This window comes from Bos indicus, chromosome 7, assembly GCF_029378745.1.
Source record: "Bos indicus isolate NIAB-ARS_2022 breed Sahiwal x Tharparkar chromosome 7, NIAB-ARS_B.indTharparkar_mat_pri_1.0, whole genome shotgun sequence".
In the NCBI taxonomy this organism is placed as follows: Eukaryota; Metazoa; Chordata; class Mammalia; order Artiodactyla; family Bovidae; genus Bos; species Bos indicus.
The window spans coordinates 24,173,322-24,200,341 of NC_091766.1; the positions used below are offsets into that span (position 1 = coordinate 24,173,322).

The window sequence follows — 27,020 nt, forward strand, 5'->3', positions numbered from 1 at the left end:
CCTCACAAAGCCGTTTGCTCAATAAATAATGGTGGCTGTTACAGGAGACAGGGATCAAGACCATTCCCACAGAAAAGAAATGCAAAAAAGCAAACTGGCTGTCTGGGGATGCCTTACAAATAACTGTGAAAAGAAGAGAAGTGAAAAGCAAAGGAGAAAAGGAAAGACATAAACACCTGAATGCAGAGTTCCAAAGAATAGCAAGAAGAGATAAGAAAGCCTTCTTCAGCGATCAATGCAAAGAAATAGAAGAAAATAACAGAATGGGAAAGACTAGAGATCTCTTCAAGAAAATCAGAGATACCAAAGGAATATTTCATGCAAAGATGAGCTCGATAAAGGACAGAAATGGTATGGACCTAACAGAAGCAGAAGATATTAAGAAGAGATGGCAAGAATACACAGAAGAACTGTCCAAAAAAGATCTTCACAACCCAGATAATCACGATGGTGTGATCACTGACCTAGAGCCAGACATCCTGGAATGTGAAGTCAAGTGGGCCTTAGAAAGCATCACTACGAACAAAGCTAGTGGAGGTGATGGAATTCCAGTTGAGCTATTCCAAATCCTGAAAGATGATGCTGTGAAAGTGCTGCACTCAACATGCCAGCAAATTTGGAAAACTCAGCAGTGGCCACAGGACTGGAAAAGGTCAGTTTTCATTCCAATCCCAAAGAAAGGCAATGCTAAAGGATGCTCAAACTACCGCACAGTTGCACTCATCTCACACGCTAGTAAAGTAATGCTCAAAATTCTCCAAGCTAGGCTTCAGCAATATGTGAACCATGAACTTCCTGATGTTCAAGCTGATTTTAGAAAAGGCAGAGGAACCAGAGATCAAATTGCCAACATCTGCTGGATCATAGAAAAAGCAAGAGAGTTCCAGAAAAACATCTATTTCTGCTTTATTGACTATGCCAAAGCCTTTGACTATGTGGATAAAAATAAACTGTGGAAAATTCTGAAAGAGATGGGAATACCAGACCACCTGATCTGCCTCTTGAGAAATTTGTATGCAGGTCAGGAAGCAACAGTTAGAACTGGACATGGAACAACAGACTGGCTCCAAATAGGAAAAGGAGTTCATCAAGGCTGTATATTGTCACCCTGTTTATTTAACTTATATGCAGAGTACATCATGAGAAACGCTGGACTGGAAGAAACACAAGCTGGAATCAAGATTGCCGGGAGAAATATCAATAACCTCAGATATGCAGATGACACCACCCTTACGGCAGAAAGTGAAGAGGAACTCAAAAGCCTCTTGATGAAAGTGAAAGTGGAGAGTGAAAAAGTTGCCTTAAAGCTCAACATTCAGAAAACAAAGATCATGGCATCCGGTCCCAGCACTTCATGGGAAATAGATGGGGAAACAGTGGAAACAGTGTCAGACTTTATTTTTCGGGGCTCCAAAATCACTACGATGGTGACTGCAGCCATGAAATTAAAAGATGCTTACTACTTGGAAGGAAAGTTATGACCAACCTAGATAGCATATTCAAAAGCAGAGACATTACTTTGCCAACAAAGGTTCGTCTAGTCAAGACTATGGTTTTTCCTGTGGTCATTTACGGATGTGAGAGTTGGACTGTGAAGAAGGCTGAGCGCTGAAGATTGATGCCTTTGAACTGTGGTGTTGGAGAAGACTCTTGAGATTCTCTTGGACTGCAAGGAGATCCAACCAGTCCATCCTGAAGGAGATCAGCCCTGGGATTTCTTTGGAAGGAATGATGCTCAAGCTGAAACTCCAGTACTTTGGCCACCTCATGCGAAGAGTTGACTCATTGGAAAAGACTCAGGCTGGGAGGGATTGGGGGCAGGAGGAGAAGGGGATGACAGAGGATGAGATGGCTGGATGGCATCACTGACTCGATGGACGTGAGTCTGAGTGAACTCCGGGAGTTGGTGATGGACAGGGAGGCCTGGCGTGCTGCGATTCATGGGGTCACAAAGAGTCGGACAGGACTGAGCGACTGATCTGATCTGATCTCTTTCAGAGCCCTAAAAGGGCTCTCCTCTGACTGGAAACTGATAATGCAATTACATTTGATTAAAAAATGGCTTAGTGCTCTGCTTTTCATCAATCATGCACAGTGAAAAAAGGATCCCACTGCTAAATATATTTATGACATACTCCATAGTCTCTTCTGGTAGTTTATAATGCACAGACTCACACGGAAGAATGAGAAGTTCCACATCATTAATGCTGCTGCTGCTGCTGCTAAGTTGCTTCAGTCATGTCCAACTCTGTGCGACCCCATAGACGGCAGCCCACCAGGCTCCCCCGTCCCTGGGATTATCCAGGCAAGAACACTGGAGTGGGTTGCCTTTTCTTTCCCCAATGTCATTAATGCTAGATTTTCCCAAATTTGTTTGATCACTTAACACCCATTTCATTGTTCTCCTTTCAACACTACAAAAAACTGACCTGAGAGTGATTGGATAAATACTGTCTTAGGGCTTCTATTTCTTCATTGTCACTAACACCCTCATTCTCGAGGAACAGAGTATAAATAAATATAAGTAGCTATACTGTAGGAATAATCTGGTAGAGACCTGGATATCTGGGCCTTCTCGACTTTTACCATGCACCTAATCATTTGTTCTCTTTCTTTAAAACAAATGTTCATAAAAGCATCATTTCTTCTTGGATTTGGGCCTAGAAGTCCTTTGAAACATGAGAATGATAAAAATAGAACTAAATGTGGTTCACTAGGCCAAATTATCTAATACTAATTAGGCATATTCTTTTTTCTTCTCCTCATCCTTCCTCAGTCCCTTCCTTTCTTATGCCAAACCAACTGAAATATCCGAAAATGTTTCCACTGACAAAGTCTGGACAATATTCAGATGAACAATTGGGTTCATAAAATTATCTTACTTTGAAAATTAGTTGGATAGTTTTGATTAGAAAGAAAGCCTGTGATTAGATTATAAATCCTTCTGAATCTACCATGTAACATTTTCAAAACTGATGAATAAGGGAGGCAATCAGGTTACCTGAGTGCACAGAAGTGGAAGTCAGAGTGTCTCTGTGACATGCAACTAACCTGTGCTCTTGGGCAAGTTGCTGAGTCTCTCTGGGTCTCAGTGCCCTCAGCTACAATGTGAAAGTATTAATGGTTCCTTACAAGGGTGCTGTGAGATTTATAGGTATAGTGGTTAAGAGAACCCTTAGCATATATTAAGTGCTTAAAAAAGGCTCTCTGCTATTTTAAGAGAGCATAAGGATTGGATTTTCATTTTTGTCGTCTCTGATATAAAGCAAAATGGGGGAAAATAAAAGACATTTGAAGTCATGGTGCGTGTGTGCTAAGTCACTTCAGTCACGTCTGACTCTTTGCAACCCTTTGGATTGTAGCCTGCCAGGCTCCTTTGTCCATGGGATTTTCCAGGCAAGAGTACTGGAGTGGGTTCCCACGCCCTCCTCCAGGGGATCTTCCCGAGTCAGGGATCAGACCCGTGTCTCTTATGTCTCTTGAACTGGCAAGTAGGTTCTTTACTGCTAGCTCCACCTGGGAAGACCTGAAGTTCTATCATCCACAGTTAAAAAGCAAACTTCATTGGGAATTGACATGCTACTATATTTAAAATAGATAACCAACAAGGATCCACTGTAAAAAATATTTTTAAAAAATCATTGAAAAGGCCAACTTCATTTTCCAGAATCCCCTTCTTTCTGTGAGTCAGGGTTAGAAGTGGCTGAAAGAGAAATTGGCTTGAGATTTGGAAGGCCAAATGGCAGCATCCATTCATCTGAAATTCTTTTTGCAATCAGATACAGTGACAGAGGCAGTGGCAGGTTCTAGACTGCCTTTGCTCTCCTGAGTTCCACGTCCATTTCTTATTTCTAACTGTAGGTCCTGATGACCATCAGGAAATAGATCCGCTACCCAATATCTGGCTGTGGTCCTACAAAGGAAGGAGCTAAACAGAGGCAACAGCATCTCATAGACGTCTTTCCAAATCACTCCTTCGTAGTTACACTTAGCTAGTTGTGCCTGGCTGCTCAGACTGGTTGGTGACTGCTCTGATCCTTCAACTCTTCTTACGGACTTTTACTTCCCCAACTCTTCTTGCAGCTGTATGAGTTCAAATCTGTCATCCCCTAACACAGGTTTGCTGATTGAACCCTGGCAACTACCAGTATCAGAAGTGCTTCCAAGGAACAGAATTTTACAAATGAACCCTGGAGTTAGTTCTCTCATATGACTAGACCTAAAGGCATTAATGACAAGTAGTAAGTGGGAGCCTGGTCATTCAGGGCAGAATGGTTATATAAACTCTCACTGATAGTTACCTGGAGTGAAGTACCTAGAGAAAGCAAGGTTCTGGGTTACGAAATACCTGCTGCAATAAAAATTTTTCATAGAAACAAATAGAATAAGGACTTTGGGGTTGGATTCATTGCTTCTAAATCAGGTGGAGAACTTAGAGAAAGAGATACGCCTGGGGTTTTACATTCACAGCTCAAGGTCTAAGTTGGGAACCAGAAAGCTTTTATGACTGCCTTGAAATAAAACCTTTTTAACTATACTGCTGATGTCCCACCACCTGTGATATCATCTAAATCTATATTCAGAGTCAAGTCCTGGAAGATCCAGAACCAGATAAAAAGTATGACTCTAAGGTGTTAACATGCAGGCCAAAGGAATTGTAGGATTTCACCAATTCACATTAACCGAAACCCAAAATTTATGTATAGGAATGTTTTTAATGATATAAATTACGGTAAAAGGAATACAATATTCTATTAATTGCTTTTAATATGGGTTCACTAAGCTGAGATTCTGGATTCAGATTGTTAGTTCATAAGTCTGGGAGTAACTCTAACAATAAGACTGAAAACTGGACCCAGTGGTGGTCTACACTGAATGAAACTGAGATACTAAAGCTTCCTTGCTATAACTTCATTGTAATAAAGAAGAAAGTATACACGAATTTAGAGAGATTTAAAAAACCCACATAGATGTGCTCATCTATGTGTTAAATTTGTCCCCTAAGAGGGTCCAAAGGGTATTTCCTTCACCAGGACTTGAAAAATACATTGGTGAAGGTAGTACTGGAATCCTTAAAGAGCTTCTTAGTAGCTGTTCTCTGTAAACCAGAAAGGACATTGGGAAATGCTGCCACAGAACAGAGCTTCTTGAATTTAATGAGGATGATGGAATTCTACAAGGGCATTTAAATTCCAGGAACCAGATAGGTATGGTTTAAGGGGTAAGCAGAGTCAAAAGGGTAAGGGTAAAGGTTTGACCTACAAAGATTTTTGGCATTGGTTAATTGATTACGGAGGCCAGAGTACTGAAAGAGATGAGCATGCTACTAAAGCCCTGCTTAATTTGTATAAGCATTTAATCTCTAGACTTGATGAAAGTAACTATGACCTGAATCACCACACCAGGGAATTCCTTTTCCTTGATCCATTCCATGTGACAGCAGGTTCACAGACCCATAACTTTCTGAATAAAGGGGAGGCTATATCTTTTAGAGGAAGGATTCTGCTGCAAATTCTCCAAAGTTCATACTGTAAATCTAACTTCTAGTCTTCCCTGATGGGATGAGTGTACTGGGAAGAGGGAAATAATCAGACTTTTTGATGACTTCTAGATTACTGACTCTGAATTGATACTAATTGATGGTGACCTGAATTGCCACTGAAGTCCCACAGTCAGAGCAAGAGTCTATGCTTTGGCTTAAATCTGTCTCATATTGAATCAGAGTCCCTAAACCTATCCGACAGTTATTTTCCTAATTCTGAAAGGTACATTTGGAGGAGAAATACTCAGAAACTGGCAGAATTCCTGCTTCACTGGTTAACTCCATGATCTGTAGAATGAGGGCTTTTATGGTAGTAACAGCACTGTCAGTCCCTAGAACTGGCCCTTGCATATCAAAATTAGAAACAAAATCAATACGGTGTTCATGAAGAGATGAGAACTACTTCTACCAAAGAGGATCTGAAGGATGCAGGAATGATAAATTCATTAATTCATTCTTTCACTCTTTCTGCCTATTGTCCTTACAGAAGATCGATGGATTTTGGAGAATTACACCGGATTATCGCAAATTTAAACAGATGGGCGAGGGAAAAATTGCACAGGAAGAGCAGACATTCTCAATTCCACCCCTTGATTCTTGAATTCATAAATCTAGATAGAAATATCACCATGTATAGGTTGATGAATCAGGCCATACATAACAACTCAGAGGAATCAGACCATATACAACATCTCAGAGGCCCCCAAAAATGTTTTCCATTCAGCTGGTGCCAGAACAAAATATTAAAAAAAAAAGAAGGTCATTGCATCATCCTATTAGGCCATCTGCTTCAAGGTGACGCTGAACATGGCAGTACCATAGTCACATGGGCATGAGACCACCACCGTGGTATTTACTGTAATATGAATTCTCTGAACAGAAACCATGCCGTAGGGAATACCCCAACCATGAACAAGGCATTTGAGAAGTTCATGGATGGTGTTTTGGCAGAAACTTTGCAGGCTGGGGAGGCAAATCCATACTGAGGGTAAGTGGCTATTTCTGTGAGAACAAATCACTGCTTGTTTGGTGATTAAAGTGAACTAATGTAATCTTACAAGGCCGTGGGGTAGTCCTGCCATAGAATGGTGCCATGTTGGGGAATAATATTTTCTCTGCTATTGTTAGGCTGAGCCCTTGCGGTGGCTGTAGCTGGAGGGGGTCTTGGTGAGCGGAAGGTCATGTTACTGAACCCATGCATAATCTCTAGTTCTGCCACTACTGTCTCTGTTCCTGGGCTCATGGGCAAGGACAAAGGTGGCTAATGAGAGAGACTGGCCAACATACACACAACTTGTCAACTTGTCCAACTGGTGACTAAGTCCTCCCTCCTGACAGTGCTCTTTGGTGTGCAGTTAAATGGAATGTAAGTTATTCACATACCTTTTCTTCAAAATTTCCTCATCACCCATTTTCAAACCATGCTCCTTCCAAGTCCTTGTCAGTCCTGCAAAACATCTGGATTGCAGTAAGATTACATTAGATCACTTTAATCACCGAACAGGCAGTGCACTATTTTCACAGAAATAGCCACTTACCCTGAATACGGATGTGTATCGCCAGCCTGCAAAGCTTCTGCAAAATACCATCCATGAACTTACCAAAAGCCTCATTCACTATTAGGGTGTTCCATATGATATATTGTTTCTAATTACCATGTCCCCCATCACCCTGAACACATGGCCTGACAGAATGATGCAGCAATGCCTTTTCTTCCAAGTATTCAATTCTGGGTGAAGACATTTTGGAGGTTCTCAAAGATGTTGTGTAGGGTCTAATCCATCGATCAGTAAATGGTGACATTTCTGCACCAATTCACGGATTCAGGAATCAAGGGATGGCTTAAGAATGTTTTCTCTCACTGTGTAAGTTTTCCCTCTCCCATTCCCCTACTATCTTCCATAAGATGTGTTGAAATTGACTGGTTTTATATCTCAGCAATTAAACTAAAGGATACCCATGGTAAGGGACAATCTAGAAACAAACTGTACCTTATATGAAAATGAAGGTGAAAATATTAATAAGGGAAGTCTTAAGAACTATAAGGATTTTGAGGCTTTATTCTACTTGCAATCTATCAAGTTAGCCTGCCACACTTTCAGGGCAGAAGACACAAAACTCCTGGGTTAGAGACAAAGAACTTTATTACTTACAGCAACAGCAGTAGCCAGAGAATCACTAGTTCCCTGAGCCCCACTTCCCAGAGGATGACATGAAGGGAGCCAGGCAGGACCTGTACATTCAGTGAACTGTGTTACAGGAGAGAGATCCCAATTTTAGGGAACTTGAAACTTTCATAATGAGAAATAAGCATGTTTGCCCTTTGCTCCAAAAAAGACACTATCTTTACCTTCCAAGGCTGTTCATTACACAAACATCCTTTAGAAGACAGTCCAGAACAAAAGCAGACAGTGCCAAGACATGTGGAAATGTGAGAGACTCATGAAGAACTGCCTCCCAACAGGAAGTTTCACATATTTTATTGAAAAATCTAAGAAATCATGTGAATCATGTACAATATTTTCTCACAAGAAAACCTTAAACTGGTTTTTAAACGTTTCACAGAATTGTAAAACTTTTTAATTTTTAAAAAGAAAAACACAATGAAACTACCACAGTATTATAAGATTTTTGTTTTTCCTTGTTCCTAGGGAAAAGGCTGAAAAACAGTAAATCTTCTCATTATGATTTGTGAGGCTAAGTACTATACTCTAATAAATCTGCTAAAAAGATACAAGGAAATGGGTGGATCAACGCTTTCTTTGTTCAAAATATTTTAAAAAGCTAAAATATAATGACAACATGTTAAAATAATACACATTTTTGTAGGATGTTACCATTTCTATAACGGTTTCTCTACACTATAGCAACAGTGCAATGGTGATTCAGTGTAAATCATTACAGTGTTTCATTGTTACAATACTTGTGTTCAAGTACATGTTCATGAACATGATCAAAGTCTCTATTCAGACTTTTCTTTTCCATTATTAAAATAAGGTTATAATTACAGTAGAATTTTTCCTATGGATATCTCTAAATCTGAACCCAACGCATAATACATTCTCTAAAAACCTGTTCAACACTATGAGGTTTGTTATGCTTACACATCTCCTGCAGATTACAGAAAATGGGCAAATTCTGCATCAGGATACCAAAGGAAAAAAAAAAAATGGTATCTCTCCATATATAACTAAACTATTAGGCTAAATTAGTATATATTCTGGATAACTCAATGGTATTGTCAGGGAGAGAATAGCACCTTAGAGACAGCCCTAACTTAAAAAAAACATTGTTAAAAATTTTTTTTAAAGTCTAAAGATCTTGATTGGTTTTTGTTTTTTCCCTTTTTATTTTTATTCTGGAAACTGGATCCAACTTATTTATATAAAATTATTTATGAAGCCATATAGTATAAATCAAAATGTTTGTAGAACCAAAGCAAACACCATATTGGATGTTTTGCAGGCAAAAAAAAAAATAAATTAATTAATTTGATTAAATTATATGTAATCTGATAATATTTGGTCTGAACAACATGCTAGTGTGTGTGTTTATAAATAATGTAATTGCAAAGAGCTGTTGGCCAGCCAGCCTGCCAGAGGTCAACTCTTCTGCTGCAGCTTTTGGGCATAGAAGTCCCTGCACGTCTCACAGCAGCGCTGATACCACCGCATGTCTTGACAGAGGTTCTTCTCACGTATCACCCGGCAGTACACGGGCCACTGATCTCCCAGGCACTTGAAAGTCAGAGCAGCTGTGAAACAAACACAGGGAACTTAATACATGCAGGTAAACTAGGTGTCGTGAGTAGAAACAAACAGCAATCATTTAAGGGGGGGTTTTGTACACTCGTGTTGACTCATATACATAACCTCCCAGCACATAAAAGACAGAGATAAACAAACACACTTTATAATAAAGGAGTACAGTGAATGAATACTGGCCTTACTCATGAGCTTTTATAGACTTATTAAAGATAGATTTCCCAAAGCCACTGAGGGTCCTGCAAATGGCTTTTAAGTTTCCATTTCATGACTTCTATTTAATCTTCTTTTGGATTTTTAGTTGAGAAGATTAAAAAGAAAAATGAGTGTGTTCAATATGTTCACCATGATGAGAATACAAATTAATAAGTGCTATTATGGGTGAACTTGCAAAGAAACAGCAAAACAAAAAAATCTGCTTACACTTATTTCACATTCCTCGTTTCCTAGACAGCAGACATGTCTAGCTGTGATATCTAAGAGTCACAATTTCAGGCATCCTTAAAATCAAGGCTGATTAACAAAAGTGACTAAAATTTACAGTAATGAAGTGTTTGAAATGAGTTCTTGGTATAAAAAAATTCAGTGAGGTAAATTCGGCCCCAGTTTTTCCGAAGAAATAGCGTGTTCTGGCATGTATAATGAAAGACAGTCTACTGCAACTGTTTCTTTTGCCACTATTCTCATATGATTCATTATTTTACATTTAAAAACCTTAGCTTTTCCAACCACTGTGCTTCTATGTTTGGGGATGTCCTTCAAGAAAAAATAAACAGAGAAAATGGAGTTTTAATTTAATTCTTCTTTTAATTCATTATTTTATGCCACATTTTATGTCAAGAAGGACTCCAAATAATTGTTGGAGAAAGGGATTATGTTGCTTTTGAATACAAGGATTTATCACATCTGCTCTAGGATTGCTTAACTTCTTGTCTTAACTAGTTTTAATTCTACTTGAACTGATTATTTCTTAGAAATGTTAATTATTTGGCTTAAAAAAGAGAATTTTTATATTTCCATGAAGAACCAAACTTTTCCATTTGATTGAATCTTATGCTTGGAGAAGTATCTATGACAAGTTAGCTCTTTGAATTTTGGCAATATTATTCTGTATGATTTAACTGACCCCCTGGAGATTATACATACAAATTAAAACTGAAGGTGTTCCCTCCTGGTAACCATACATTTGTTTTCTACAGCTGTATCTCTATTTATGTTTGTAAATAAGTTAATTTGCATCACTTTTTGAGATTCCACATAAAGTGATATTATATGATATTTGTTTTTCTTTGTCTGACTTATTTCACTCAGTGTGCCAAGAGGGAAAGGGGAGGGGGTAGGCTACACTGGGAGATCGGGATTGACATACACACAGCACAATATATAAAATAGATAACTAATAAGGGCCTACTGTAGAGCATAGGGAACTCTAGTGAATACTCTGTGATGGCCACATGGGAAAAGAACATAAAGGAGTGGATATATGTATATGTATAACTGATTCACTTTGCTGTACTGCAGAAACTAACACAACGTTGGAAATCAACCACACTACTATAAAAATTAATTTTAAAAACAACACATAATGTTAAACAAATGAACCCAGTGACATCCAGGCAGCAGTGCTATGAAAAACTGCTAACTGCCACAAAAATAAAGGCTAATGCATTCATGAATACTTTTATGCAAATACAGGATATATTACTTAAAATACATACTCTACTTCTTGATGTTGTATTAGACTGACTGACAGTAACTGAGAATATATGTGAAAGCATTTTATAACATAAAACTATGTAAATCAATGCTACTACTATTCATTTATATTTAATATTATGTCCTTAAGTGTGAAAAAATCAGTACCTTTTGTTTAGTGGTGTAGATCCATGTACCTGCTCTCCTTGAAAGTGAGTTTTTTACTCTCTATCTCTCCAAAGGATAATTTGTACCCAGGATCACAAGGAAGGCTATTAACAATGAAGAGATCCAAGATATACACTATAGCTTCACCTTTCCACCGACATTACCTTAACTGAGGGTTCTGCCATGGGACTGGTCAGAATAAAAAATATGGTTACATCCGCCAACCCTTTTTAGGCTGATCTTGAGTGATTACGGCATTCGCATTTCCACAGCCTGGCTCTGAAGTGACAGCTCAGGAACGAAAATAGTTTTCATTTGGACTATATGGTTGAATAGATCCAATTTAGTCAGAAGCAAACTAATTAGTATAGATTGATAACTAAGCTTTAAAGTGATACATAAAACAGAAGAAGCCATGATCATTTCTATGTCTGTCAAAATCACTCCCTTTTTTTGGATCTGCTTACCCAGCCTGGGTGATGTTATAGTATTTACATTAATCTTCTCATTGCAAGGCTGAAGGTGGCATGGTCTGTACGCTGCAGGTTTTTCTGAAGAAAAGCATTCATTTCCATGTCTTCCTGTGATCTTATGCATGCATTGAATAACACGGGACTGCATTCCTTTGCCACAGGTAATTGAGCACTAGGAGAGATACAAGGTTTTGTCAACTGTTCTTTTTGCTGTTTCCTTTTTCTGGGCTGTGAGTCACCTTTTCCTTATATTTGTTAAAACTGACATGAGCCACAACATCCAGGGTTGATATAAAACAAAGGTCAGAAACACTGCTGCTCATAAGCTGGACACAATGCCGTTTAGAACACCTAGCTGACCTAAGGCAGAGCTTTGAGTGATGAATGATGACGTAGAATGAATAAACAACAAGGTCATACTGTAGAGCATGGGGAACTAGATCCAGTATCCTGTGATAAATCATAATGGAAAAGAATATGAAAAGGAATGCATACATATGTATAATGGAATCACTTTACTGTACAGCAGAAACTAATACAATAGTATAAATCAACTAAACTTCAGTAACATAAAAATGAAAAAAAGTTTGAGAGCATGACTTGGGAAAGATAGTGGGTGATACCAGTAACACACTTGGACCGACAGTTTTTAAAGGTTTAATATCTAGTTTGCAACAAATGACTTGCTGTTCTTTAATTTAGTCACTGATGCTTGACAGTTAGATATGCCCAACTGTGGAGCTGTGTAGATATACACCAACTGTGGGAGCTGGTGAAGGACAGGGAGTCCTGGTGTGCTGCAGTCCATGGGGTCGCAAAGAGTCGGACACGACTGAGCAACTGAACTGAACTGAACTGTGGAGCTGAATCCTCATTATAGTCTTTCAATGTACTCATCCACTCTGGCCTTAAAATGTTTATTAATAACATCAACAGGGCAGAATTCCCTGGTGGTCCAGTGGTTAGGACTCCATGCTTTGACTGTTGGGACCCAGGTTCAATCCCTGGTCAGGGAACTAAGATCTTGCAAGACTTGCCAAAAAAAAAAAAAATCAAATGGTGTATCAACTTGATGTGTTAATGAAATAATTGCTATGTCTTAGAAGATTGTTGTCATTGTTTAGTCACTGTGTCTGACTCTTTTGCGACCCTCGGACTGTAGCCCTCCAGACTTCTCTGTCCATGGGATTTCCCAGCAAGAATATCAGTGTGGATTGCCATTGCCTTCTCCAGGCAATCTTCCCAACCCAGGGATCAAACTCACATCTCCTGCATGGGCAGGTAGATTCCTTACCACTGAGCCACCTAAGAAGTCCATCTTGGCAGATAACATGATATCAAAAATTGTGCAAATATTTGAAAATCTTGTATTTTTCTAGTAAGACAGCCTTTTAACATATCTCCTGTAATGAAAAAATGTAATATACCTGTATCTCAGCTAAATATAGTTTGTTTTTATTTGTAAGTTATTTCAGAGAACATATTTAATGTACAATGTCTGTTTATTAAAGAAGTCTCTTGGGTCCCTGTATATCACTAGATTTAATTTGTTATACAGATAAGCTGAGGTCTAGATGAGTGAGAAAATACAAAAATTACACATGAGAGAGGGAATATGCCTGTGTTTCAAAAATATTTATTTACTAGTTATATTTTCTTTGCGATAAAGATTTAGTCATATTTGGCCAAATAGTTCTTAAAACTTAGATCTATTTAAAAACATGATCTCGGCACATTCGACTTGAAAACTGGTCAATACTTTATCTGATTGTCATCTTTTAGATATGCAGGCACAAGTTTTATAACCATTTCCCTTCATATTTTACCAAGTCATTGTTAGGATTTCATTTTCTTCTCAAGAATTTTCAATTCTTCCTCTACTATCATCCTGGGTTCCAACTCTTTTTATTTTCATCAGCAGAAGCATTCTACACAAATCCTTATCACCTCAAGTCTGTATGCTACTGTTCACTTTGTCTTTAGCCTCCAGCCTTCTAGTCAATTACGAATATGTATCCTCTTAAAACTGCTTTATATACATCATAATCTCCTTGGAGAAACTTCAATTATTGAGTTGCCCATTGCCTACGAGATAAAGCCCAATATCCTCGAATGTCCAGGCTAGCATTTATCTACCTCCTCAAATTTGATTTTCTACCTCTCTGCTTTAGGAATCATTTGCTCTATAAAGCACTAATGTCCATGTACTTTCTACTCCCACAACTAGAACCGTGCTCATAGAAGGATTCCTTTCCAGATGGCTGGCCTCTTTTCAAATCACAATCTCAAATCCACTACCCTCACGAAGTGTTCCACAATTATCCCAGCTACTCATGCATATTTATGCAACATTTATGGTTTAAAACCATGTACCTATCTATCTGAGGCTATCCCTTAGAATCACTTGGGAAAAAAAAACCTTTTTAACTATATATTTTAAGGCCTAGAATTTCTAAGGCAGGAAACAGATGGAATCTGGGAATATACATTAAAAAAAAAAAAAGTACCTAGGTCATTTTGCTGCACAGCCTGAGTTTGGAAAACACTGATCTATAGTATGTATTCTACATTTGATGTAGCCCAGTTTGTATTACTTCTTATCTCTGATCAATATCTTTTCATGCATCTAGTGTGTCTCTTGGTAAATTTCAGGCATCTAGTGTGTCTCTAGGTAAATTCTTGAAATTAAGCTCATTGTTATATCACTTCGGAGAAGGCGATGGCACCCCACTCCAGTACTCTTGCCTGGAAAATCCCATGGACTGAGGAGCCTGGTGGGCTGCAGTCCATGGGGTCTCGAAGGGTTGGATGCGACTGAGAGACTTCACTTTCCCTTTTCCCTTTCATGCATTGGAGAAGGAGATGGCAACCCACTCCACTGTTCTTGCCTGGAGAATCCCAGGGATGGGGAAGCCTGGTGGGCTGCTGTCTATGGGGTCGCACAGAGTCGGACACGACTGAAGTGACTTAGCAGCAGTAGGAGCAGCAGTCATATCACTTTCAGTAATAAAACTTACATATCATGTATAAAAATAGCTAAGAATAACACAATAACAATTGCATGTGCATGCTATTTATGCATCTACTTTACAGATAACTGATCTTTCTAAATTCTATAAATACTTCTACATAAAACCTTCTTTGCATCTGACGAATTCTAGCTTTATACAAATAGCCGATTAAAGAACAACTTAGATATTACACCCTTTTAAATCTGATTTTTTTTCTCATTAACTTCTACAGGACCTAAATGCTTCTATTAGTTTAAGCTTTATTATAATTTAAAAGCTATTATAAGAGGAGTCACTGTTTACATGGTCTTTGTCCTTTGGAAGAGTCTTAATATTATTCAATAGATATATGCACACAGACACCATGCTTCTTAGTAATATTTTCAGGAAAACTCAAAATAATTAAACTAAAAACTTTAAGTGGTTAAGTTTATGTGGAACTATATCATTCTAGTATCTGCTTTTCTAAAATTTCTGTAGATCTTGAAAGTAATCACAATATTGGAGACATGAAAACAACAACAGAAGTTTTATAATAGATGAACTCCTTTTGATATAATAGAGAAGGTTCTCAATCATATGTCAAAGAAGTCTAGTAATCAATCATAGACTATTACCAACCCTTTCAACTAATCTTATATTAACTCCAAAGGACATGTGTAAACCAAAGTAACGTCATTTTTTCCAGGATCACAAAGTATATATACATGATAACTTAGAATACACAATTTTAGTAGAATGGTTGAAGAGTGCTCCCATAAACTGTTTTTTAGAAAATTAAGAGAAAAAAGTTCATTTAATTGAAATCGCATCATTTCTGCCTTTGAAACTAATGGCATAAGCTTTATTATGAAATTAGCCCAACAGCTTTAGAATATTATTTTTATTAGAATACTTCAATAATAAAAACATCAAGATTTTAATAGTAATTATTTTCTTTATAAAATATATGTGGTAACAATTTATTACAAATGTATGAAAAATAAACAGATATACTTGAAATGCCAAAGTATCTTCTAAACTATTTCTACTTTATTATAGAAGGTACTACTGAATAATTGGATAGCTTCTCAAATCACATCACTATGATTAAAGACAGACAAATATTAAAAGGAAAAGTCACTATAATTTTGGCTTGAAATGAAGAGCTGCTGCTGCTGCTAAGTTGCCTCAGTCGTGTCCGACTCTGTGCGACCCCAGAGACGGCAGCCCACCAGACTCCCCCATCCCTGGGATTCTCTAGGCAAGAACACTGGAGTGGGTTGCCATCTCCTTCTCCAATGCATGAAGGTGAAAAGTGAAAGTGAAGTCGCTCAGTCGTGTCCGACTCCCAGCGACCCCATGGACTGCAGCCCACCAGGCTCCCCCGTCCATGGGATCCTCCAGGCAAGAGAACTGGAGTGGGGTGCCATGGCTCTAATACTGTCTCTAGAATCTAATGTACCTGGGACTTAGTTTTCCTTTTCGTTAAGTAAGGCACTGTAGTAGATCATAGCTACACTTTCAGGTCTAAATTACTATGAAAGGAAACACCCCAAATAATTTATTATTAAAAGTTACTGCAGTCAGGCAATTTTTAAGCAGTGACACTGCTTAAAGCTTAAAAGCAGTAAAGACTGCAAATTCATTGTCTAATTATTCACTGTACTATCCAACATTGGTATGATAGCAGTCCACTAAATGACGTCTCAAAATTATATTTTGCTTGAATGTTTCAGAACATTCAATTGTTTATTGGCTTTTCAAGTATTTACCGATTACCCACCATGTTCAGGATTCTGTGCAGAAGCTAAAAACAGCAGAAATGATCAATACTATGAAGCTGGTGTTTATTTAGGATCTATTAGACGCCAGATACTGGCATATAACTCTATTATATGCCATAACCTATATGCCAGATACAGGTTACATTTATTTTAATATCTCATATGAAGCCCATGAGCACTATTATTACTCCTTTTACACACAGGAGAAAAGAGAGGCTCAGATAAGTGAAACAAAGTGCACACAGTTTCACAGCTAAGAAGTGGTGGTACTGGAGTTTGAACTAATATGTACTAAAGTCAAAGATGAGACATGTAGACTACTCGATACTAGAAGATTGCCAATATTTCTCTTTATGTTAACAGAAATATTTCTTTTTTCTCTATCCTGCAGAATAACCTCTTATCCTAATTAGAAGGCTTTTTTTTTTTTGGAGTTGTGTTACTATAACACAGGCTATGTGGTATGAGATAAACTCTTTTGCTGTAAGGTCAACTAAGTAGCATGCTTTATCTTTAGACACAGTGATCATAGAATTTAACATCCAAATCAGAGCACTTGTGAAAGAAGTTCTGATAACTATTCGTAGACTATGGGCATAAAAAAGGATGAAGTAAGCCAGAAGGAAAAACATAAATACAGTATTCTAACGCATATATATGGAATTTAGAAAGATGGTAACAATAACCCTGTGTACGAGACAGCAAAAGAGACACTGATGTATAGAACAGTCTTATGGACTCTGTGGGAGAGGGAGAGGGTGGGAAGATTTGGGAGAATGACATTGTAACGTGTAAAATATCATGTAAGAAACGAGTTGCCAGTCCAGCTTCGATGCACGATACTGGATGCTTGGGGCTAGTGCATTGGGACGACCCAGAGGGATGGTATGGGGAGGGAGGAGGGAGGAGGGTTCAGGATGGGGAACACATGTATACCTGTGGTGGATTCACTTTGATGTTTGGCAAAACTAATACAATTATGTAAAGTTTAAAAATAAAATAAAATTAAAAAAAAAAAAAAAAAAAAGTAAAAAAAAAAAAAAAAAAAAAAAGGATGGTCCTGGGTAATCTGGGATACACTGTCACACTATCTATAGATGACTTACTGACAGATCTATGTATTAGATGGTAAATGGACACATGAAATACCTATTATAATCCAGTCATTATCTAATATGCTTTTATACATAATATTTTGGTTAATCTTGCTCATAAACCTAATATCTGACTCTTTACAACCCCACAGATTGTAGCCCGCCAGGCTCCCCTGTTCATGGGATTCTCCAGGAGTCAAGGTTGCACTGGAGCAGGTTGCATGCCCTCTTCTAGGGGATCTTCTTGACCCTGGAATAGAACCTGCATCTTCTGGGGCTCCTGCACTGCAGGTGGATTCTTTTGCTGCTGAGCTAACTGGGAAGCCCATTTTCATTCACTCAATCAACAGATATTTAGTGAAACTATACAGTGGAAGTCAGAAATAGATTTAAGGGCCTAGATCTGATAGATAGAGTGCTTGATGAACTATGGAATGAGGTTCGTGACATTGTACAGGAGACAGGGATCAAGACCATTCCCATAGAAAAGAAATGCAAAAAAGGGAAATGGCTGTCTGGGGAGGCCTTACAAATAGCTGTGAAAGAAGAGAAGTGAAAAGCAAAGGAGAAAAGGAAAGACATAAACATCTGAATGCAGAGTTCCAAAGAATAGCAAGAAGAGATAAGAAAGCCTTCTTCAGCGATCAATGCAAAGAAATAGAGGAAAACAACAGAATGGGAAAGACTAGGGATCACTTCAAGAAAATCAGAGATACAAAAGGGACATTTCATGCAAAGATGGGCTCGATAAGGGACAGAAATGCTATGGACCTAACAGAAGCAGAAGATATTAAGAAGAGATGGCAAGAATACACAGAAGAACTGTACAAAAAAGATCTTCATGACCCAGATAATCACGATGATGTGATCACTGACCTAGAGCCAGACATCCTGGAATGTGAAGTCAAGTGGGCCTTAGAAAGCATCACTACGAACAAAGCTAGTAGAGATGGTGGAATTCCAGTTGAACTATTCCAAATCCTGAAAGATGATGCTGTGAAAGTGCTGCACTCAATATGCCAGCAAATTTGGAAAACTCAGCAGTTGCCACAGGACTGGAAAAGGTCAGTTTTCATTCCAATCCCAAAGAAAGGCAATGCCAAAGAACGCTCAAACTACCGCACAATTGCACTCATCTCACACGCTAGTAAAGTAATGCTCAAAATTCTCCAAGCCAGGCTTCAGCAATATGTGAACCGTGAACTTCCAGTTGTTCAAGCTGGTTTTAGAAAAGGCAGAGGAACCAGAGATCAAATTGCCAACATCTGCTGGATCATAGAAAAAGCAAGAGAGTTCCAGAAAAACATCTATTTCTGCTTTATTGACTATGCCAAAGCCTTTGACTGTGTAGATCACAATATACTGTGGAAAATTCTGAAAGAGATGGGAATACCAGACCACCTGATCTGCCTCTTGAGACATTTGTATGCAGGTCAGAAAGCAACAGTTAGAACTGGACATGGAACAACAGACTGGTTCCAAATAGGAAAAGGATTTCGTCAAGGCTGTATACTGTCACCCTGTTTATTTAACTTATATGCAGAGTACATCATGAGAAACGCTGGACTGGAAGAAACACAAGCTGGAATCAAGATTGCTGGGAGAAATATCAATAACCTCAGATATGCAGATGACACCTTATGGCAGAAAGTGAAGAGGAACTCAAAAGCCTCTTGATGAAAGTGAAAGTGGAGAGTGAAAAAGTTGCCTTAAAGCTCAACATTCAGAAAACGAAGATCATGGCATCTGGTCCCATCACTTCATGGAAAATAGATGGGGAAACAGTGGAAACAGTGTCAGACTTTATTTTTCTGGGCTCCAAATTCACTGAAGATGGTGACTGCAGCCATGAAATTAAAAGACGCTTACTACTTGGAAGGAAAGTTATGAGCAACCTAGATAGCATATTCAAAAGCAGAGACATAACTTTGCCAACAAAGGTTCGTCTAGTCAAGGCTATGGTTTTTCCTGTGGTCATGTATGGATGTGAGAGTTGGACTGTGAAGAAGGCTGAGCGCCGAAGAATTGATGCTTTTACATGTGGTGTTGGAGAAGACTGTTAAGAGTCCCTTGGACTGCAAGGAGATCCAACCAGTCCATTCTGAAGGAGATCAGCCCTGGGATTTCTTTGGAAGGAATGATGCTCAAGCTGAAACTCCAGTACTCTGGCCACCTCATGCGAAGAGTTGACTCATTGGAAAAGACTCTGATGCTGGGAGGGATTGGGGGCAGAAGGAGAAGGGGATGACAGAGGATGAGATGGCTGGATGGCATCACTGACTCAATGGACGTGAGTCTCAGTGAACTCTGGGAGTTGGTGATGGACAGGGAGGCCTGGCGTGCTGTGATTCATGGGGTCGCAAAGAGTCGGACACAACTGAGCGACTGATCTGATCTGATCTGATGATGTGTCAAATACTCTTTTGGATACCAGAAAATAATAGTAAACGAAACAGACATCTGTGCCTTCAATCAGTTTACACTCTAATAGTGGGAAGTGAAAAGGTCAAGAATACATTGTATATCAGATATTAACAAGTGCTATAGAAAAACTAAAGCTGGGAAGGAAGACTGGGAAAATTTGGGCTATGGGGTTTAGCAATTCAAATGGGATGATCAGGGAAGGAAGGACTCATGGAGAAAGTGACAAAGACATATTCCATGTGAAGGAGAAGCAAACCTCAAATGCAATCTTCTGTTTCCAAATACAATGTTCCTTCCATTGTGTTTTTACAGATCTTGGATCAATTTCAATGAATTTCTCTTTCCATTTTCTTCCTTCCTTCCTTCTTTCCTTGCCCCCTCCCTCCCTCCCTCCCTTCAATCTTTTTTCTAATACATTTTAAACTTCTTCACATATGTACTAGGTTAAAATATATTAGAGACAAGGCAGCACTCTAGACATCCACTGAATGCCAAAATGCTAAAATGTCAAAATCAATTTGCCAGCAACTGGTCAAAAAAAGAAAAAGAAAAACACAGGGTGTACCAGTTAAGTCGCCATTGATCTTTCTTTTACAAGGAATGTTTCCTGACTAAAGTTATTTAAAAAGAGAGACTTGTACTGTCTGACAAGTAATCTGTTCCCCAAACAGTTTTAATATTGCCCTGAAGGACCTTTGAAACTAAGCACCTCGTGAATCAGTTCCATGAATTAGAAGTCTTTAATTCTAAACAGGAAACACAATCCTGATGTACTAGGTTTACATAGTAAAAAAGGGAAACAGTAATCTTTAGAACAAACTTAAATAAGCAAGGCACAACAAAAAAAAATGATGCTGGTAATCGCCCTTTTCCACTTAAAGTATCTGAAAACAAAATTTGCTTTGACATAATGTATTCATCATTTCAATCTACCTGAGAAAATGATGACATTCCCTGCACTTGAGCATTATCTTTAGATAAGGTCATTATAGATTTCTCCGAAAATGGAATAAACTCTTTCTTGACCTAGGATATTTAGTGACAATCTCTAAGATTGTATTAAATTATGTCTACATTCGTTTTCATGTCAAACACTAAATATGACAAAGGAAACTTCAATAATTCAAACAGTCTGAACTATTAAAATGATTAGAGACATAGTTTAATGAATGAGAAAAATGAATGCAAATGGTAGCAAATTAGCAAGAAGACTATATTCTCTCTTAAAATGAGATCTCTGGAGAAGGGAATGTCTACGCAGTTCAGTTCAGTCACTCAATCGTGTCAGACTCTGCGACCCCATGGACTGCAGCACACCAGGCCTCCCTGTCCATCGCCAACTCCCAGAGTTTACTCAAACTCACGTCCATTGAGTCGGTGATGCCATCTAGCCATCTCATCCTCTGTCGTCCCCTTCTCCTCCTACCTTCAATCTTTCCCAGCATCAAGGTCTTTTCAAATGAGTCAGTTCTTCACATCTGGTGGCCAAAGTATTGGAGGTTCAGCTTCAACATCAGTCCTTCCAATGAACACTCAGGACTGATCTCCTTCAGAATGGACTGGTTGGATCTCCTTGCTGTCCAAGGGTTTCTCAAGAGTCTACTCCAACACCACATTTCAAAAGCATCAATTACTCGGCGCTCACTTTTCTTTATAGACCAACTCTCACATCCATATATAACTATTGGAAAAACCACAGTTTTGACTAGACGGACGTTTGTTGGCAAAGTAATATCTCTGCTTTTTAATATGCTGTCTAGGTTAGTCATAACTTTCCTTCCAAGGAGCAAGAGTCTTTTAATTTCATGGCTGCAGTCACCATCTGCAGTGATTTTGGAGCCCAAAAATATAAAGTCTGTCACTGTCTCCACTGTTTACCCATCTATTTGCCATGAAGTGATAGTATCAGATGCCATGATCTTAGTTTTCTGAATGTTGAATTTTAAGACAACTTTTTCGCTCTCCTCCTTTACTTTCATCAAGTGGCTTTTGAGTTCCTCTTCACTTTCTGCCATAAGGGTGGTGTCATCTGCATATCTGAGGTTATTGATATTTCTCCCGGCAATCTTGATTCCAGCTTGTGCTTTATCCAGCCCAGAGTTTCTCATGATGCACTCTGCATATAAGTTAAATAAGCAGGGTGACAGTATACGGCCTTGACGTACTCCTTTCCCTATTTGGAACCAATCTCACTCCAGTATTATTGCCTGGAAAATTTGATGTACAGTGGAGGCTGGGAGGCCTACAGTCCCTGGGATTGCCAAGAGTCGGATATGACTGAGTAACTAACACTTTCACATCATGTATTATAGACCCTTAAAACTATTTCCATTATTTAAAACTTTCTTTTTGTCATTGTTACACCACACAATAAGAGCTAACTAACTTTATTATTTTTTTTTAACTTTACAATATTGTATTGGTTTTGCCATATATCAACATGAATCCACCACAGGTATACACGTGTTCCCCATCCTGAACCCTCCTCCTTCCTCCCTCCCCGTACCATCCCTCTGGGTCGTCCCAGTGCACCAGCCCCAAGCATCCAGTATCGTGCATGGAATCTGGACTGGCGACTCGTTTCATATATGACATTATACATATTTCAGTGCCATTCTCCCAAATCATCCCACCCTCTCCCTCTCCCACAGAGTCCAAAAGACTGTTCTATACATCATTGTCTCTTTGCTGTCTCGTATACCAATATACGAGATAATATAACAATATATATTATATATATATCAATCAAAAAACAATATATATATATATATATATATCTCGTATAACAATAGGGTTATTGTTACCATCTTTCTAAATTCCCATATATATATGCGTTAGTATACTGTATTGGTATTTTTCTTTGTGGCTTACTTCACTCTGTATAATAGGCTCCAGTTTCATCCACCTCATTAGAACTGATTCAAATGTATTCTTTTTAATGGCTGAATAATACTCCATTGTGTATATGTGCCACAGCTTTAACTTTATTTTACCTAAGGAAATTTCATCTGAATAAACTAACTGAAAAGGAAATATTTGGGGAAGAATAAGCAATATCCAAGCTGATGGAAGAGTACAGTGGATGCTTACCTAACTCACACGTTTATCATATTCCAACAATGGCCAACAAGGGTCTGGTGATCAAGATGTAAAGTCTTGGAAAGTTATATTTACTAAGTTAGATGCTAACCCTGAGTGGGCAGGGTTTGCCGATAAATGCAGGTTAAGATGCCAGCATGATCTGACAAATTTGTGGTTTGTGAATAAATGTAAATAAATGAGGGACATAGAAAAAAATGTAGGAAACAAAACAAACTCAAAAAATTCTTAACAAATTCTCAACTGAGGCATTGTCCTAAAAACAAAAGGTTGAAATGAACTCTGAATAGCCAGGAAGTCCATCTCATGGACCAGCCACGGTGTGCAATTCCTTCTTCCACCATAAAGATGGATGAGCTTCCACCACAGCTCAAAAACTGTAGTAAGCTCAAATTTTAGCAAGAGACTGACCATGGACATTTCACTCCTAACAGAATTATTTATAGCATTAATAGTGCTGCTAAGATCTTGGTTTAATACTTGGAAAAATATGTAAACACCTTATACTAGGTGTTTAGGGAAAGGCCATTTATCCTGAGACATTTTATTGATGTTATAATTTCACTATGCTGTGTGTGCTATAAAATAACTGTTGCCTGATGAAATCTTTCTTCAAGCCTAATCTCATACACTGAGGATAAATAGCTCTTATATAGCATATTGGTATAAATACATTTTGGTGGATCAAATAAACATATAAGGAATGAGTATACTCTGTTACTAAATTTTTATTATATTATATAGAAATATTCATTTCATGATGGCTTTGAGTATGCTTATCAAGAATATGTATCTTTTAAAATAATCTACATATATTGTTCCCCCAAATGTCTATGAATACCACAATGCTTAGAGGCATAAATCCTCTAACTACTAGTGAATAAAAGCAAACATGCTCTGTAATACACTGACTTGAGTAAAACATGACTGTACAGGCACTAATAAATAGGTATCTACAAGTTTATAAAGTGTCAAACGAGGGACAAAAACAGTGAACATGACTTTAGGAGGCTCTCAAAGCTCATCCATAGCATCACTTGAATCCACTTTTGTAAAGTGCAAAATTATCTGTCACTGAAAGTTCATGAATCATGTAGGAATATCCATAAGGGCTCATGATATAATCTATCTGATATGTCTCTGCCAAATTTACCAAAGAACAGTGTCCTTTTGTCTAAGGAGTAACCTACGTGCTTCTGAACAACTTAATTTCACCTAAAAACCCTTTATGAATGGGATATCTATAAATATCTCTTAATTACTCTTCTATATAGAGAAAAGACACTCATTGTTTCCATTGATGTCTGATTTTTGCACTGCTTCTGTGCTCCATGGGTTCTAGGATCAAGTAGATATATTCTGCATATGCAACTTTCAGCTGCAAAAGATTTCCCTATCTAGTCTTCAGTATTGGGATCCCATGGTAAAATGCCAAACGTTAAAGTTACTGGTTAAATATTAGTTTCCACCTTTCCTTTCAGGACTTCAGAATAGGCACACAGGCAATGCTCAGTGCTAGTTCTTACTCTGAATATTTAGATAACCTACGTTTGGGAACCAATCAGGACACTGTGATCTAAGTAAATTTGTATACTTAGGTTAAACAATCAACTTGTTTGCCTGTTAATCTATGCATGTTTAAGTCTGAAGTTACTGTAAAACTCTTCAACATGCTGAATCCCATAAAATATTCTTTTAAACATTATACCAAAGAGTCAGGATCCCAGAAATAAAAATACTACTGTATTTATTTGGAGTTTTATTGGATAACAAATATAACTAGTCTACTTTTAAATTCCTTGAAAAAAATCCCCAAATTTCAGGATATTTAGGGGTTAAAAATAATAATTCTCACACTTGGCCAGCACAGAGATTACCCGAGATTCCTTCCTTCTAGACTGTGCCAAAGATATATATTCTGGAGAGAATGTGTATTCTCCAGGCCAACAGCTAAGGAAGGCTCTGTAATGCTTTACTCATTTCCAGCTGGCCTCTGTAAGAAATAGGAATTCCTAAATTAAGAGAAAATTGTCACTGGCAGACAGAACTTTTTTTTAACCAATATAATAGACAACCTTCTAGAACCTGATATAATTTATAATGATAAGTGCCAATCTCTAACAAGGTTAACAGCATTGACTTGGATAATTTGTCTTTGGGAATAAATGGATTATTCCAAAGTAGTTTAACGAGAGTGAAGTAGCATTCACAGTGGAGTGTGGACCTCGTAAGGAAACTAAATGATGACTTCTACTGGAAATTATTAGCACAGCATTCCTATTCATTTATGTATATGTTTGGCAGTTCCATCTTTAAACTTTTTAATAAAGTGAGTGTGAAACAAGCATACTAAGGAACAAAAGTTAGCTTTGTTTTTTAAGATTTGCAATTTATTTTGGTCAGTGTTGCAACATCTTTAAACACAGTTCATCTGCTTTATTTAACACATGGATATTTGGGATTGAATCTATTCCTAGAGGTCAGACATTGAGGATTTTTTGCATATGTATTTAATTAATTCATCACTTGGTTCTACAGTTGAACTATTTTTGTCTCTTTCATGAAAATGTTTGCATAGAGTTACTGCAAATCAAGGAAATGTGTGTGGCAAAAATCAAGTGGATTGCTTATGAATGATTAGCAGGGAACTGAATGTGTTATGAAAGGTCATAATAATCGCCCCAATCATTTTTTATATCAAAGTATATACATTGATCACCACAATGATGGAATTAAAACAAGATGTTTTGCATTAAGAAGCAATTAATAAATACAAAGTCCTGAGCACATTTGCAGTTCTGTCAGTGTGGAGCCTATGAATCACAGGCTGTTGCAGAGGTGAAAAAAGACCAGCAGTACGTTTCTATTTTATCACTATCATCCCAGGGAAACATCTTCCCACCAGAGACAGTTGTTTGGAAAGACAGTGATTGAATTTCCTTTTCCAATTAAATACTTTCCAGGTCTAGTATAACAACCCTATGTCAAAAAGGGATCAGATCCTTTGGGGCCATGTTAGAGTAAGTGTGTGTTTTTTGTTTTTAGTAAATAAAATCTTGATTTAAAATAGTACAGAGTACATTATATAGCAACCTTTAACTTATTCCAACCTGAAATATACCACATATTTCCCAGTTCACAGAGAAAATCCTTAACTGTGCTTTGTTTCTATCTGCTGCCTTCCTTCTAGGTTAGATAACTGCTCTCCAACCTTTTGTCAGGTATTGACACATGAATTCCAGACAATGCAAAACAGGTCTGCCAGCTTCCTTGAAGTTCAACCTGAAGCCTCCTTTAGGTTTAAATAGCATGTTACTCAAATATGGCTGGATTTACTTTTTTTTAATTAAAAACATCACATTTTTAAGTAGTTTGATATACCATACAGAAAAAGGTCAAGGGAGTTGCATGTTTACATAAAATTGTATTGATTACCTTAATATTCCTGGAGAAAGATAAGCTAGTGACTAATTTTTCCTAGTAAAATACATGAAGCATTGTAATTGTTATAGAACTAGAGTCAGAAAAATAGATCAGAAGAAAAGAAATGCAATGCTTAGATGTATCATACATTTTTTGCTTACTCGATGAAAAAGTTTAAGCAGTCATTTATTCAATAAAAATCACTGCTTGTCATGCTATGGTATGTTCATTCAGAGGAATATGTGAAAGGGCTTAAAGGGTTAAGACAATGAAACAGCAACAATGTAAGGCAATAAATATTGAGAAAAATGAGTCGATAAGCACAAAACACATTTTGTTATTTATTGGGGAGATGAGGTACTTGAGGTAGTCCTTAAAGGACTTGGATGGTTGGAAGACAAATACATTCAGGTGATAAGGTGTATACACCAAGACGTGGAGATTGTAAAAGTACAAATGGCTCAGGTCTGAGCTTACTGGAGATACCAAATTAATGAGAACAAAGAGACGATTCTCAATAGGTAGGTTAAGATCAGCATATAGAAAGCTTTGAACATCAGA

General features: G+C 37.8%; 1 protein-coding gene and 1 non-coding gene across 2 annotated transcripts in view; one reads left to right on the top strand and one right to left on the bottom strand.

Moving 5' to 3' along the window:
• Positions 1–7,668: 7,668 nt before the first annotated feature.
• ADAMTS19 (ADAM metallopeptidase with thrombospondin type 1 motif 19) overlaps positions 7,669–27,020 on the bottom strand; it is a 270,234-nt gene continuing 250,882 nt past the window's right edge. Inside the window, exons 22-23 of the mRNA XM_019964589.2 lie at positions 11,637–11,814; positions 7,669–9,296 (exon numbers count right to left, since the gene is read on the bottom strand). Of these exons, the coding sequence (XP_019820148.2) occupies positions 9,145–9,296; positions 11,637–11,814 (330 nt within the window). The 3' untranslated portion in view covers positions 7,669–9,144. The remainder of the gene's footprint in view (positions 9,297–11,636; positions 11,815–27,020) is intronic.
• On the top strand, positions 12,587–12,658 carry TRNAQ-UUG (transfer RNA glutamine (anticodon UUG)). Its single transcript has one exon. It is a non-coding gene; the product is annotated as a tRNA-Gln (tRNA).